This window comes from Scleropages formosus, chromosome 14, assembly GCF_900964775.1.
Source record: "Scleropages formosus chromosome 14, fSclFor1.1, whole genome shotgun sequence".
NCBI lineage: Eukaryota > Metazoa > Chordata > Actinopteri > Osteoglossiformes > Osteoglossidae > Scleropages > Scleropages formosus.
The window spans coordinates 23,455,496-23,471,541 of NC_041819.1; the positions used below are offsets into that span (position 1 = coordinate 23,455,496).

Here is a 16,046-nt window from a genome sequence, read left to right on the forward strand (position 1 = left end):
GTGGCGCAGTGGGTTGGACTAGGTCCTGTTCTCCAGTGGGTCTGGGGTTCGAGTCCCGCTTTGGGTGCCTTGCGACAGACTGGCATCCCATCCTGGCTGTGTGCCCCCCCCCCCCCAGCCTTGCGCTCTGTGCTGCTGGCTTAGGCTCCAGCTTGCTACGACCCCTGTTTGGGTCAAGCAGTTTCAGACAATGTGTGTGTATGAGATTCCACTTAAAACCTTTCTTGGGTCTTTTTGCCAGACCCCAGAGAAAAGGCCCACGCACGCTAGATGGGATGTCAGTCCATCAAAGGACAGTCATACACACAACAGGCAATTTAGAGTTACCAGTTCACCTGAGACACATTGGACTGTGGGAAGAAACCAGAGCACCTGGAGGAAACCTGGATGAGCACAGGGAGAACATGCAAACTCCACTGACCTCAATTCATCAGGCAAACCCCAAATAGACTGAGCTAGATTTGAACCCACAGCCCAAGAGCAGTGAGGCACCAGTGCTACCCACTGTGCCACCATGCTGCTCAGTCTGTCTTACAGATACTGCAGGATTTCACACTCTGTGGCTTGGCGCTTGTAAGACATTCCACTCTAAAACAAATTCCTCTGCGTCAAACACTCATTACTTTCTGACAAAAGTTTTCTCGTACTTTCAGAAGTTTTCTCTCGTTTCTTTCCTTAGCCAAGTCATCGCCATGGTTACCCCGAGACCCAGGAGCTCTGCGTTTTAATTTCCCACATCTGATGAGCTGATATGATGTGCTTATTATAAAAATAGGCTGTTGTGTTCAGCCTGAACTGGAACAGAAGACTTTCGCTGGACACATATGAAGGATCCAGTTTTTCGGGTGACAGATGGAAGCCATGTGCTGGTTGATAATAACCACACCATTACTGCAATGGAATATTAAAACTCATCACGAGTTTGAATTTTCTCAGTCGGGCAGCAGGTGGCATAGTGGTTAAAACCACCACCTTGAAATTGATGGATCTGGGTTTAAATCCCACCTCCTGTTCTAGTAGCCTTGCTCAAGGTACTTACCTTGAACTGATATGGTAAAAATTACCCAGCTGCGTGAACTGGTCAACAAGTTTATGTAGATAATTGCTCAAAGCAGATTATTGTAAATGCATCTGTGGCTGCTGTGTTTTCCGCATGGAAGAGGACGATGTGTGTGTAGCGAGGACAGGAAGTGGCACAGGGGCTCTTCTCCGCGCAATGTCGGAGCACGTCCATCGCTGCCACGATCTTGCGATCACACTCGAACCGACGCTAAGAAATTCTTTCGGTGTGTGTCTCGCCAGACAGTGTGCCTACTGATTACGCGAAAGGATGACGGAGAGTATGGTAATGAGCAGGGGTGCGCGGACACTGTCGGCAGCAGTCACGGTGAAGATGACTCTGTTTGCGGAGGGGAGATTAGGGCTCTATAGCGCGCTCGTTTAATGGGTGTGTAAATGACCGCGCCGCACGGACTCGTCTCGGCAGCCTCTTCGGCCCACTCTGCTCCCAGGGGAACAGCCCTGAGCTGGAGCGGTGGGGGCCACCTGGATTCCTGAGCGGGCAACACGCCGGCACTGGCAAGTGAACCGTCATGTCAGGCCCTGGGAGTTTTCCCCACAGATGCGAACAAAGCAGCTGCTCTGTTCTTCATTCTCCAAATTAAAGAGAAGGAGGTTCAGGAATGCGGTGCAGGGGGTAGCGCTGGTGCCGCACAGCTCCTGGGCTGTGGGTTTGGGTGAGACTTGAAATCCAGCTCAACCTGTGCGCAGCTTGCACGTTCACTCCCTGTTCACTTGGGTTTTCTTCTCTTGCTCTGGTTTCCTCTCACATTCGAAGTACATGCAATATCTTTCAGGGTGAACTGGTGGCTCTAAATTGCCCCTAGTGTGTGTAACTGAATGAGTGTGTGTGACTGTCATGTGGTTCACTGGTGCCCCTTCCAGGGTGTACCTTGCCTCACTCCCTGTGCTTTCAAGATAGACTCTGGACCACCGTGACCCTACATTGGTCAGGCAGTTATTTATAAATTTATTCATTTATGTGAACCTTTTCTTCGAAGCAATTTACAATGTTAAATTACAGTAATTTACTCCAGAGGTGTCCAACGTGTGCAGCCGGCTGCTGGTTGATGCAATATGTTGCTACGCAATGTTAAATGTTCACAGTTTTGCCGTGGCCCCGTTTTGTCAGGAAAGAGTTGCATATTTGCATTTATTTTTATTTTTTCAGCATACGCTTTTCTCCAAAACGGTTTACAACTCAGAGTAAACAAAAGTGCATCAACGACAGAGACAAATGCAAACACATTATTCACAAACTACAGCCAATTAGTCCAATACCCTGTTTTTCTCCAGCATACACTCTCAATTACATTATAAGGAGTTGTATGTAGAACAGGTACAGAAGGTTTTTTTTTTTACATATAACGCAGTGGCACTCTGTGGAGAAGATAGGAGACCTGATGAGAAATCAGGCAGAAACAGTTGTGTCTTAAGACCCTTTTTTGAATTTTGAGAGGGATTCAGCAGCTCTGAGGGGCAGAGGGAGATCATTTCATCACACTGGAGTACAATACAGATCTGAACAAAATAAACATGGTTTTCAACATAACACATGATAAGTTATACATCAAGATATTTTAGTTGTTTGATCAATATCACTTACCTTATGTTACAAGGTAAATTATAAGGTACATTTATAAAATATGATGATTATCCAAAACCGAGTCGTTACAAACGATGAGTTTTCATAACTGAGAACCTTTGAGCTTTTGACTTTGGACCTCTTGTGTGCGGGACCATGGACTGACCAGAGATGGAGGAGCCCGGCAGTCTGGTTGTGGCATTGCAAGTTGAAAAACACTTTGCCAAACCTTCGGAGGTCAAAAGTCGTCGCCTATTTGTTGACCTTCTCATGCTCTTTTTTCAGGTGTATCCACAGATGGGATGTTGCAGACACTCGACTCTTGGCCCGCTGATTCCTAGAATGGCGAGGTTGTAATTCCTCATCTCGGCAGCTACCTGTCAGGTCTTGCGAGTCTCGAACGTGGTCCTGACGTTCCGTGTCCCGATGGCGATGGTGGTCCCGGTCGAGATATTGCAGAGACTTTCCACACTTACCAGGTTGTTCTAGGTTGCTGGCGTCTCTCTCACACACACACACACACACACACAGACACACACACACCGTTTTTGTCGCACTGCTGCAGATTCTCCGCCGGAGACGCTCGGGAGCTATCTTATCAGGCAGGGGCGGAGCTTGATTGATAGCACAATTATGTGAGCGGGATATCAGGCTGTTTAGGATGCCGGACTCTTTGTCGCCGAGATCCTTCACCTCTTTCCGTGCGATGTATCTATGAAAAGACTCTGTCGCTTTGAGGAATAGCACTCAAAGTAAAAATCAATCAAAACCGACTTCTTGTATCTCTAACTTTAATTTACTGCTTTTGAAGTTTCCCCATCTGTTTCTTTTTTACATTGTTTTTTCCCGTTGAATAAGTGGGGATTTGATTTGATGTGGCAACAGTTGGATATGATATTTCTCCTGCTTCCTCATCATTTCTCCGGCCCGGAATAGTCAATTTGCTTCATGCCGAGTTCAGTAATACTGCGCCGGGGCCCCACGTGGGACTGGAACTGGCAACCTTCGGGTTACGAGCCCATTAAAGTGTGCGCTGGTGTTTCTCAGCATTGAGCGATAATTGGTGGGATCGTTTATTACCCTCTCGAATAACCCCCCGTGAACGCTGTGAATTCACTCAGCCGCTTCTGCGAAGCCCCCCCGCCACGGTCGTTCCCCGCCTGCATTACTGTGATTTCACCACAACCGCGTCTTAGCGCACAGTGTGCGTGGCCTCCCAGCTAAGCTCATTACAGAGGCGGTGTGTTCGAAGTCGGCGGTCGTTCCGAAGGCGCAGCTAATGGAGATGAGTTGATCCTCCAAACGGGCGCCTTGTGACGAAACGCCGGGAAAACAGCGAAGTCCGCAGAGAAATTCGTCTACTGCGCCGCTCGGAGAATCCAGTGGCCGAGAAGAAAGCAACTTTGCGGCCCGTATCAAGGCCTTACAGCCTACAAGACGGTTAAAGGATCTGCACCGTGATCCCTATAGGACCCGATCAGTCCCTACGAGAGCGCTGTGCTCCTCCGCCTACAGCTGCTCAATGGCTCCACTAACAAAGGTCGAAAATTAATAGTCTGTAGGTTCTTGGTTTTCCCCCACAGTGGTGGGATGAGCTCCCTCTGTCCCTCAGAGCTGCTGAATCCCTCCCAGCATTCAAGAAGGGTCTCAGACTTGTTTCCTTCGAAGCCACTTCTGTCCTGTAGCTCTACAAATGACTCCAACACCATCTGCTATGATTATTTATGCATTTGCTATTTGAATGTCACTCGAGCTACTGAAGGGATGCGAACCAGCAACATAGTGGTGTCAGACAGATGCTTTTTGTCTTTTATTGACATACTTTTGTTTACTCTGGGTTACTTTGGAGAAAAGTTTCTCACGAATGTAGAAATAAATATCAATGTAAATGATCCGAAGGGCATCATTTTCCCCTACAGCCTGCCGAGTTCATTAGCTGGGTTCATGGAGTGACATCGCCGGCGCCCCCCGCCCACCCACCCACGCCAACACCTTTCCTCCGACCCCTTGCTCTCATTACCTCTTACATGTTAACTAAGTGCAAATGGGAAATTTCTGCACCGTGTTCCTGTGGCTGCAGCCCTTTCCCAGAATCAGCAGCGGCACAAACACCGAGCCCCAATTACAAACAGCACGGCCCCCTGGGTAATCAGCGCCGGCAGCTTTCAGGCACTTGTGCATGTAAACACTGCCAAGTGCTGTTGAGGAAAATGTCCCTGCAAGGGCGGTAAACTGAGAAAACAGCATGGTAGGAGTGTACCTGTGAACCTGGGTACAAGAATTTTCGTTTCGCCAACTTTCGTGCGTTCGGGGGTTTACGGGGTGGGACTGGAATTCAGAGATACCCACGATGATGGGAGAAGAACATGTCGGTGTGTGTATGGATGAGCGAAGGGCGACGGTGATGCTCGTAACACCCAGGTCTCGGACGGGAGGGGGGACCTGGAATTTCCACTGCTGCGACACTTTACTCCAAAGCAACTTGCAGGATGAAACTACTTACTGCGTTAACTTAGGGTAAGTACCCTGTTCAAGGGCACTGCAGAGGTGGCAGTTTTAAGCACTGCGCCACCTGCTGTCCAGTTTGAGTATGTTCTAGAGAGCTGGAGAGCCATACTGTATCAGCCATGTCCCCCACCCATGGCATTACCCCCTCAACCAGCCCCTGGGGGGCCCTTCTGAACCATGACCTCCAGAACCCCGTCCATTTTAAACCAGAAAGGTGCCGCCACAATCCGAGAATATTTGATTTGGAGCCCCCTTCCTGCGCTACACCGCGCCGTAGGTGCGGAGGAGGTACAAGTCAAACTGCCAGCGCCGCTCATAAAACCTGGGCGCCATATGGTCTTGCCGTCCAGACCAACACGGCGGACAGGAGCGCTGCCAGGGGTTCGGCGGAGAAACGAGCAGCTCCGGGAGCGAGCGAGCGGGAGATATATTTCTGTGTCACTGCTTTCATTAGGGTGATGAATCGTTCCCTTCGCCGGCCAAAAGGAGAGGGTGCGAACTCGCATCCACCTGGGCTGGTCTGTAGGGGGAGCGAATTTTTGACCTGTTTCCTTGCAGATGGTGCAAGGCCCGATCCGCGTTCCAGGGTTCTTTAATTAAGTCACCGAGAAATACCGAGACAAAGAAAATGAACTGATCGATGGTGGCAGTTGGGCTCAAACGGGCTGAAATGGATTGCTGTACATTTCCGTTTGCAGAATTATCCCGCGGACAGTGAAACATTGTCTGGCTTCCACACTGATTTGGTTCCATCTCTCTATTTGATTTCGAACTCTGCGGATCAATAGGACGTCATGGCAAAGTTCCTGCTTGCCTTGTCTCGCACTGTTGGACGCAGGAATTGTATTTTCGCGCAAATTATTTGTGATGGAGGCTACTCGTGTGTCGCATCCTTCGGTCTCCTTGAGTGCAGACGTTGGGCGATGCTGCCGGGTCTCCTGCGTACCTTCTGCCGCGTGTTCTACAGGCCTTTGTGTCTCACACACGTATTACTCTGGTAAAAGGGTTCTACAGTGCTGTCACGGGTAGCTGAAGCTTCTTATTCCATAAAAATGTCAGATAAGTTAATGAGAGAATGAGATGAAATGAGATTCCTCTCTCCCTCACAGATGCTGAATCCCTCCCAGCCAGTGGCAATTTTTCCATCCATCCATCCATCCATCCATCCATCCATCCATCCATCTATCCATCCATTTTCAATAAATGCTTGTCCATTTCAGAGTCATAGCGGTCCAGAGCCTATGCAGGAAGGCCTAGGGTCTATGAAGGAGGGATCAAGTTTAAAAAGCAGAAAAATAGGTAAAAACAAGAAAAAAAACGATTGTTAGAAATTTAGTGCAACTAAAACTTCAAAATTATACTCCAATAGTATAATTCTTGAATTTCTAGCCATTTATTTAAGAGTTCTTTTTTATAATATCCTTTGGTCCATACTACAAGCCTAGGTACTCCACACCAACAACCATACGCTGTCTCGCGGCTGTTCTAGAAACTACGAGCATCACATCCGACATGTGGTTTAGCGTTTGAAAACTTTAATCTAGTTTGTTGTACTTATTGTTACCCCTCTTTTTGCACATTTACCCTGAGCGTGCAAATGCCAAGATACAGCCCTGCTCCTGCCCAGCGTTCCAGAAGGGTCTCAAAACTCATCTCTTCTCTCCTGATCTTCTAACAGCTCCGTAATCTTGCATCCCACCACCTGTCAGAATCACCTGTGTTTCCAATCAATTCTACTTGCAGCTACGAGTTGTTCGCACGTCGCTTTGGAGAAAAGAGTCTGTTACATGAATGGATGTAAACGAGTGAGACACTCAAGCCCGGGACGTGGCACAGAAGGAGTTTACCACACCTTCCTAGCAGAAACCCAACAAGGGGTGGGTGGGTGTGACCTAGAAATGCGCTGTTCCGTGAAGATGCCGAGGACGCCGAGCAGAAAGAGGTCCCTGCAGCAGCCATGGGGGGGTGGGGGCTGGTGGCCCCCATGGCCTTGAAGGATCTGGATTCTTGAGCGAAATGAGAACAGCTTAAGAACATTTACTGATTGTGTGTTTGCTCACGCAGAGACTCCTGTCTAGAGCAGCACACCTTATCGGGTTTCTCACCCAAGGATGTAACAGGAGTGGTAACCAGGATGTAAACCTAACCCCCAGGTTTAAATTTCCTGATTTAGCCACTATGTCACCTGCTGGCCCTACAAGCACGTTGTGGCCCACTCATCACCGAACGTGAATTATGAGCACTAACTTTGATGGACAGCTCCCTAATGCCTTGCCCCAAGCCAGTCTCTAAAGCAAAGAAGACCAGCTGTCAGGATATACAGCAGAGATAAATACACCGGCTGGTCTAGGAAGATGGAGGGGCCATCAGAGACCTTGGTTTGAAGGTTTTTCAGTTGTCTTGTTCCTTTGCTCATTTTTGTCCTTTGGTTTTTTTGGGGCCTGTCCTCACTTTGCCTCCCCGATTCTCTAATAAAGTGTTCCGTTTCATTCGGACCCTCCATCCAGCCCCTGTGACGCCCTCCATCTTCTGAACGGTCACACCCGAGTAAGAGTCTCTGAAAGGAGCGGAACTCCAATGTAACTCCAGCGTCTCCATACAAATGTGTGTCCTATCAGCTAACCCCCCTTCCGACATCCGTTTTCATTCTAATTAAAGAAGGGGGTAAGCACAGCATGTAAATGAGCTTCGAAAGTGACTTTGAACCTCCTCCTCATGAGTCATGGGTACAAGGCAGGTAAATTATCATCAGATTCACATGGATGGATGGATGGATGGATGGATGGATGGGGCTGAGCTATACATAGTGGATGGATGGATGGATGGATGGATGGGGCTGAGCTATACAAGGTGGATGGATGGTTGGATTGATGGATGGATGGATGGATGGGGCTGAGCTATACATAGTGGATGGATAGATGGATGGATGGATGGATGGATGGGGCTGAGTTATACATAGTGGATGGATGGATGGATGGATGGATGGATGGGGCTGAGCTATACAAGGTGGATGGATGGTTGGATTGATGGATGGATGGATGGATGGGGCTGAGCTATACATAGTGGATGGATAGATGGATGGATGGATGGATGGATGGATGGGGCTGAGTTATACATAGTGGATGGATGGTTGGATTGATGGATGGATGGATGGATGGATGGGGCTGAGCTATACATAGTGGATGGATGGTTGGATTGATGGATGGATGGATGGATGGATGGATGGATGGATGGGGCTGAGTTATACATAGTGGATGGATGGATGGATGGATGGGGCTGAGCTATACAAGGTGGATGGATGGTTGGATTGATGGATGGATGGATGGATGGATGGGGCTGAGCTACACATAGTGGATGGATAGATGGATGGATGGATGGATGGATGGATGGGGCTGAGTTATACATAGTGGATGGATGGTTGGATGGATGGATGGATGGATGGATGGATGGATGGATGGGGCTGAGCTATACATAGTGGATGGATGGAAAATGGAAAGGTTAGAAATGACGAAGTGAGGAGAAACGCGGTCATTTTATCCGCCCGAAAGGAGAGAATTGCAGCACCAAAATCGGAGGTTTACTGTGCTCCTAAGGGTAAATCTCCACATGGAACCTGTAAACACGGCTGCCACGACCGCTCACTGGCACTTTACCTGAACCGCATGCCAGGCGGCGATGCTGTCTGCAAGATCAAGGCCGTGTGGCAATACAGAGGGGCCACAGATGTTGAGGCAGAGCCAGTAAATTCACAGTAGAGGCCTTTACCTCACCTTACCCCCCCCTCAGTGAGCACGCCGGTGGGTCTCACCTCGAAAGCCACCGTCCTGCGCAGTGACCATCTTTCCTGCAGCTCCGCGTTCGGGACTTGAGATTTAAATATATGCGTGATTAATTGGTTCAGTAAGTGCTGAGGTTTCCTTTTCCTCTATGTAGGTCAGGCTGAGTTAATCGTGTTCCTGTCCAGCGAAGCGGCGCGCAGTAAGTAAGATCTACTGCTCGGCGCTCACTTGTCAAACGGTTATTTTTACCACCACGTACCAAACATACAAATCATTTGCATGTCACCTATTTGCATTTTGCGACCGCTCTGCGGGACGCCATTGGCTGCTTCAGGGTTGCATAACCGTGAATTGAGTTACGAGGTGGGGATGTAGCTCAGCGGTAGAGCGCACGCTTCGCATGCGTGAGGTCCTGGGTTCAATCCTCGGCATCTCCAGAACATTTTAGGCAGTGTGTGGAACCAGGCACCTTTGGTGAGCTGGGAATCCATTCTGATCCGTGAAGAAAAGAAAAGAGATACCGTTTGCCGAGTCCCGCGGTCAACCTCCACCCAACTCAACGCTGCAGAAGAACTGGAGAAGATATGAGCTGCATTTGCATGTGCAAACATCTGAACTGAATGGGAAAAGAAGATTTTGTTCAACATCACACCAACATGGAGCTGAGCAGGGCTTTATGGGTCATTTTTTACACTCTGTACTTTCTTGGGGGTCACATGCAACGTTCCACTGTGGTTATTTATGGATTACACCTTCATATGACCCAGTGGAGAAAAAGTGTGGTGTAGAAGAAGGGTGTTTGCCATGCTTGAGCAACCCAAGATGAGAAGTGGTCTAAACAGGTTTATTTTTTCCAAAACTATCATACGTTGGAGTTATCCCGAGAAGATTATATAATCAAAAAAAGATGGTGATGACTGAAAAGTTGGAGGAAGATGAAAAAGAGGATGACCAACCCCTTGAAGAAGGCACTGACCCTAAAATTGCTCCAGTAAAAATAACCCTACATTGCAGTAAATTTGAACACAGCTGTAGGTGGTTTAACACTCCAAGTTACATTGCGGAGAAGTGTTAGATAAATAATAATAATAATAATAATAATAATGGTTCAACTTAATGTACTTCATCTGCAGTGGTGCCTTCATGACTATGGTTTAGCTTTTTCAAAGTACCCTCATCCTTTTGTCCCTCACAGTTTTTCTCCTGCACCCCACTGTTCGTGGGGTTTAACAAAATCACAGTGTGTTCAGGGTGTGTTATTCAGCTTTTGAAAGAGTAATGGGGGGAGCTGCATAACGCTGATGAACACTTGGACGTTTGTGGGCTGAGAGGAGCGCTTTGCCTCTTTAAATAGCTTAAAAAGCTGTGTGGAGTTTGCATGTTCTCCCCGTGTCTGTGTGGGTTTCCTCTGGGTGCTCTGGTTTCCTCCCACACTCCAAAGACATGCTGTTCAGGTTCCCCATAGTGTTTGAGTGACAGAGTGAGTGTGTGTCATCCACTGACATATGGATGAGTGACCCATTGTAAGTAGTGTATCTAGCAGTGTAAGTTACCGTGGTGAATAAGGTGTGCGGGCTGATGACACTACATAGAGTTCATTGGAAGTCGCTTTGGAGAAAAGTGACTGCTAAATAAATAAATGTAAATGTAAATACGGAGCTCCGTGAATCACAGTCAGTTCAGCAGGAGGCGCCCTAATGCCCCGTGTGTGATGTCAGACGCCATCCGCCAGGCAGGGTCCCGAACCTGGAGCCGCGATTCCTTCCTGTTTACGTGTGGATCGAAAAGAGCCGAGAGCCTCATCCTACGGGTTTAGCCAGTGAAGCGACACTCGTTCTGACATTCACTTAACTGAGTCTTTCCGGAACTTTCCGTCGGCTGACTGGCTCATCTGTCATATGAACCCCTCGACTCCAACACAAAGACTCAGTGCGGCAACATGTTCACTTGCAATATATTCACATACAATTTACATGCATTTTTACACAGTATTTCTAATACAATTATTCCAAACTTTTTATGCAGGGCTACTTACAGCTATTTCCCCATTTATACAGCTGCATAATTTTACTGGAGCAATTCAGGGTAAGTACCGTGCTCAAGGGTACAATAGCTAGAGGGTGGATTCAAACCCACAACCTTCGGACACAAAGGCAGAAGCTGTAACCCCTACCCTACCCTACCCTACCCTACCCTACCCTACCCTACCCTACCCTACCCTACCCTACCCTACCAGCTGCCCCTGCTATCGCTGCAAAGTACACTGGCACAATGTCTCCCACACCATATATTTTCAAACATAATAAAATCTGCACCGGTAAGTCAAAATCCATGGGAAAACGCTTACCTTTCACAGTCACACAACAGTGCTTTTTAAAGGCACATTTTGGAAAAAATCGGGCTCGAACCCCAAGGGGGTCGGTCACACAGAAGCAGATGTCAAATTTCAGACATGAAATGTACGAGTCAGTGTTTAAATGCGCTCTACATGCAGCTATAGACACTATTTACAAAGGAACCTGTGTTTGTGGACGTAGTTGAGGGCGTCGCCGGGATGAGTGCAGCGGTCAAGCAGCTCAGTCACTTTGCAATCCCCAGCCGCTTCTTGATGAAATGGGCCACGAGGCACTGAGGCCGCTGCTGGTACTCCTGCAGGACGTCGTGGGGCGTGGAGATCTGGTCGCCCTCGAAGCGGTTCAGCAGGGTCACGCAGATGACGGCCGCTGGAACGGATCGACCGGCAAACCGCTCAGTCACGGGTTCCCGACCGACTCATCAGAATTAATCGACCGTTTAATTAACTCGTTCACTTGCTCAACAAAACTCTGTCCATCACTGTGTAGAACACTTGGAGACAATAGGGTAAACGCGGTAACCTTTACACTCCACCGCTACCTGGCGAAATAAACCACTGTTCCCGCCACCCTACCCGAGGAACCCTAGTCTCTGGAAGCGACTGCGTCAGCGAGTCGGATACCTTTAAGTCCGCAGACGTGGCACATGGCGGCGAAGACGGTGGACTCCATCTCGATGTTCCTCACCCCGGCCCTGTAGGCCTTACGCAGGTAGTCCAGCTTTTCCTCCTGCGAGAAGGAGCAGAGCGCCCCGTCCAGCCGCCCCTGACCTGCGGGTCGAGAGCCGACGTCCCCGGATCACACACCGCTTCAGAAGCGACCACTAGGGGTCCTTCTGCGTAACCCCCTTCGTAAACTACGCCAGCGAGAGGCTGCGGCGCCGTGGAGGAGGACGGTGTGTCGGCGGTACCTTCGTAGAAATCGTAGGTGCACATGGTGTCTCCGATGATGGCTGCGAGGTCCGGGATCTCGGCGGAGCAGGAGAGCAGTTCCTGCGCCAGGTCCTTGTCCAGCTCCGTGCTGCGGACGATCACGTTGCCCAGGACCACCTGCTCGAAGCGCGGTCGGAAGGAGGAGTCCACCGCCTTGTCCGTGATCACCACGGTCCCCGGGGCCAGGCCTGCGGGACACATTCGCCGTGCTCTTATTCGTCAAGCCGAGGCTCTCGTCCTCAAAGCCTCGTGCGGCCGGGGGAGCTTAACATGGATGAAACGGTCGCAGTAACTGACCGATGCCGCCGGAGGTGCCGATGCGGAAGAGCATGACATCGCGACAGCGGGCGTGGTAAAGCAGCTTGATGAGCTCGTGGAGCATGATGGAAATGGAAGGGATGCCCATGCCGTGCTGTGGGAAGAGAGCGAAAAGCCACGTGATTGTTGGGGACGGCGGTCGAGGGACGCGTGAGACGCAGGCCTGGGACTTCAGCAGGAGAAGGTAAAGAGTTTACCCAGGATTCCAGCTACTGGTCACACGATTACCTCAATGAGAGGACATCGGAGAGCAGGTGTCTACATGCTGAGGGTCAGTCTGACATGTAAAATGTTGAGTAATAGCTGTCATATGATAGATGGTCATATGATTGGCCGAGTGAAGTCCTGAAAAAAAGTCCTGGATGGACAGTGTCGGAAACAGTCCAAAGACGACAGTGTTGGACAGAGTCCTAAAAGGATAATGTTGGAAACTGTCCGAAATGGACAGCGCCGGTAATGGGGGTTCCTGCATTCTTCACGCAGGCTTCGCACAATGGTTTGGACAACCTGCATTTATTGTCTTTGCGCGCTGGACTAGTGGACACAAATCCCTCCAACACACCGCCTTCCCTACCATGACCTTTGGACATAAACACTCGTCCAACGAGAGCTCATTCCAGAGCGAATGAGTTGGACCACCCTGCCATCTTCAGTCCATTCAGCCTTTAATTTAAATGATCATTTCAATAATCACAGGTAGTACGGTATTATGACTATACGCTGGAATCCCGTCTCCTAGGGTTGCCATGGAAACCTCGGGACGGGCCTGGGGAGAAACACTCACGCTCATGGAGAGCACCGGCCCCACTTTGTACATGGAGTAGCGGTCCGTCCCGGCGCAGATGTCCTGGATGTCGTTGACGTCGCCGGGCAGCACCAGCTCGCGGTGGATGAGCTGAGCGAAGGCTTTCATGCGGTTGGCACTCCCTCCCACACACACAAACTGTTGGGGGGGGGGGGGGGGGCAAGTTGGTCACCATGTGAACCTCGACTCGCTCCTTGGGACTGGCCCTTGAGTGACTGACCCACAAAAGCCACGAGCCACAAGGGGGAGCCTGTTCTCTCTTTTTTCTAGAATTTTCCTCTCACCGAGGTCTTCTGGGATTTGTAGTTTTTCAACATTCGATAATTTTGTCATTTTTGCTCATCTGCTCAAAATTGTTCCAGACACCAGTATAAATTTCTGAAGCTAAGGAGTCTGGGAGATGTTCTTGCTAAGGGCACCTTGATTTACTCAGTTTTACTGTCTCCTTACCTCGGGGTAAGGCCTTCTTGGAGCTGATGGGATCAATAACTCAGCTGTACTGAATTGAAAGGAACTGCAGCCCACCTTAATGTCCCCAAACATCTCCGGGAGGTTGTGGGTCCTCGTTCCCAGGTTGAAGTGGTACAGGATGTCCTCTTCGAGGGAGTCCAGGTGGGGGTTTTTCACGTGGACCGCCTCGTCCCTGTGGGACATCAAACCGTTTACTGATGGAATCAGGTGGTCCTGCTGAGTCAGAGCGCAACGTGGATCCGGTCTGCTCTACAACAGCACAGCACTTTCACAAAAAACATTAAAAAGAAATTATTTTGCAACATTGAAAATATTGACACATGTGGCGAGCCGACACAAACAGTGAAGAGAACGGAGCCAATGGCACCATTCCGTAGTGAAGGGGCTGTGATTTAAGACTTTGCACTGTCCCTGTTTGTAGAACTCACATACAAGCTCAAAATAAAAAACTGCCTTTTATGGAGTATTACATTCATTATATGTATATTAATGTATGATGGAGAGGGGCATGGTAGCACAGTAGCGCAGTGGGTTGGACCGGGTCCTGCCTTTCCGGTGGGTCTGGGCTTCGAGTCCCGCTTGGGGTGCCTTGTGACGGACTCGCGTCCCGTCCTGGGTGTGTCCCCTCCCCCTCCAGCATTATGCCCTGAGTTGCCAGGTTAGGCTCTGGCTCCCCGTGACCCTGTATGGGACAAGTGGTTTAGATGATGTGAATGTGTAATGTATTATGTAAATATATGTATGTATTTTACATGTACTGTATATCTACATATAATAGATTTGTTGATATTGTTATAATCTTTTTCAAATGGAATGAAGCCATATATTTCTTATTTTCATTGTATATGCATTATTTGCATTGTGTTATTTATATTGTGTTTATAACAGTGTTTACATTTCTTAATATTTCTTACTTGATATAATCGCTGTTGTCATTCCCCACGGTGTTGAATAAGATGGGCGGCATGTTTTATTGTCTGGCGTTTTCCTGTAACAAGCGAAGCATGAAAGTTACATATCAGCCACACACACACACACACACACACACACACACACACACGCTGCATATGAGACAGCAGGTGGCGTAGTGCCTAGAGGCATCGCCCTGCAGTTTAATTCCCCCTCCAGCTCTAAAAGCCTCTTTCTCGAGGTACTTACGTAGTGTGTAAATGGGTAAATCAGGGTAAAAACTGAGTACTTACAGCATTACAGTAATAATACTGTAAGTCGCTTTGGACAAAAGAGGGAGAAAAATAAAGAAACAATTTAATTACTCCATACATGTCAGTGCAGAGTTTGAGGAACAGCAATGTCCTCACCACTGGCAGTAGACAGGTGCCCCATCTGTCCCCCAGCGCCTCGGGTTCGATGCTCCGGTCAGCTCCGTGAAGGAGGGAGATAAAAAACCTGCTACTGGTTTATGGACTTTTATAGCGTCGACGGCTCCGGTGGTACGAGTCCGAGAGGTGCGCAGTGACCACGCCCCCCACCCTCCTTCGCCAGCAGGCATGATGCACCGACACGTGTGGCAATTTCTTCTGGGTTAGTGCCATGTGTCCAGAGCGTGCCGTCCTGGAGCTTCCCCCCCACTGACTCGGACTTGTCACTCCACTGCGGGACCGATTGACCTCATCGGCGATGCACCGTGTCCAAGGCATCTCAGTGACACTTAGGAGCGTACAGTAAGGTACTTACGCTGATATACCCACAGGTGTGTAATTTTTACTGGAGTAATTCAGGGAAAGTTCCTTGCTTGAAGGCACTAGAGCAGGAGGTGGGGTTTGAACCCTTTATCCTTTAGGCAACTGCACTAACCGCTGCGCCACCCGCCGTCATACACTTGTACTACACACACAGTATCCAGTTCATTTGCGGACAGCCCCCCAGGGACGTGTGGGAATCACGTCTAAAGCTGGGAATTTTCTGGAAGTGCTATGGAAAACAGACACAAATATTTACTGGGGGGGGGGGGGGGGGGGCAGTGGGGTTTTGTTTTGGGACCTGTTACAAACTCACCGCTGTAAACACAGACATGTCTTGGATGGAGGAATACCGCGATTACGCAATTAGTCAATGAGTATCACGATGCCGACCGAAGGTGACTTTAGACCCAACGGTGTCATGAGGACATCCAGAATTTTCCCTCGGCAATTTCACAGATTCAAGAGCTATCAGTATGACAGCGATGTGCCGCGGACCGCGTACGAACAAGTATTTGTGGGGACGAAGAAAGTG

The 16,046-nt window shown here is 49.1% G+C and overlaps 1 protein-coding gene and 1 non-coding gene across 3 annotated transcripts; one reads left to right on the forward strand and one right to left on the reverse strand.

The window, feature by feature from the left end:
• Window positions 1–9,296: 9,296 nt before the first annotated feature.
• trnaa-cgc (transfer RNA alanine (anticodon CGC)) lies at window positions 9,297–9,368 on the forward strand. Its single transcript has one exon. It is a non-coding gene; the product is annotated as a tRNA-Ala (tRNA).
• Window positions 9,369–11,131: 1,763 nt separating this feature from the next.
• Window positions 11,132–15,230, reverse strand: upp2 (uridine phosphorylase 2). Of its 2 annotated transcripts, XM_018743088.1 has the most exons (8): window positions 15,131–15,230; window positions 14,726–14,799; window positions 13,866–13,983; window positions 13,320–13,478; window positions 12,515–12,629; window positions 12,196–12,405; window positions 11,909–12,055; window positions 11,133–11,654 (listed from the first exon to the last, which is right to left on the reverse strand). In XM_018743088.1, the coding sequence occupies exons 2-8, from the start codon at window positions 14,776–14,778 to the stop codon at window positions 11,512–11,514; spliced, it is 945 nt and encodes a 314-aa protein (XP_018598604.1). In that variant the 5' UTR covers window positions 14,779–14,799; window positions 15,131–15,230; the 3' UTR covers window positions 11,133–11,511. The 2 variants fall into 2 exon arrangements, with proteins under 2 accessions (XP_018598603.1, XP_018598604.1); XM_018743087.2 differs by lacking the exons at window positions 14,726–14,799; window positions 15,131–15,230 and having other exon boundaries at window positions 11,132–11,654; window positions 13,866–14,351.
• Between the last annotated feature and the right edge of the window lie 816 nt (window positions 15,231–16,046).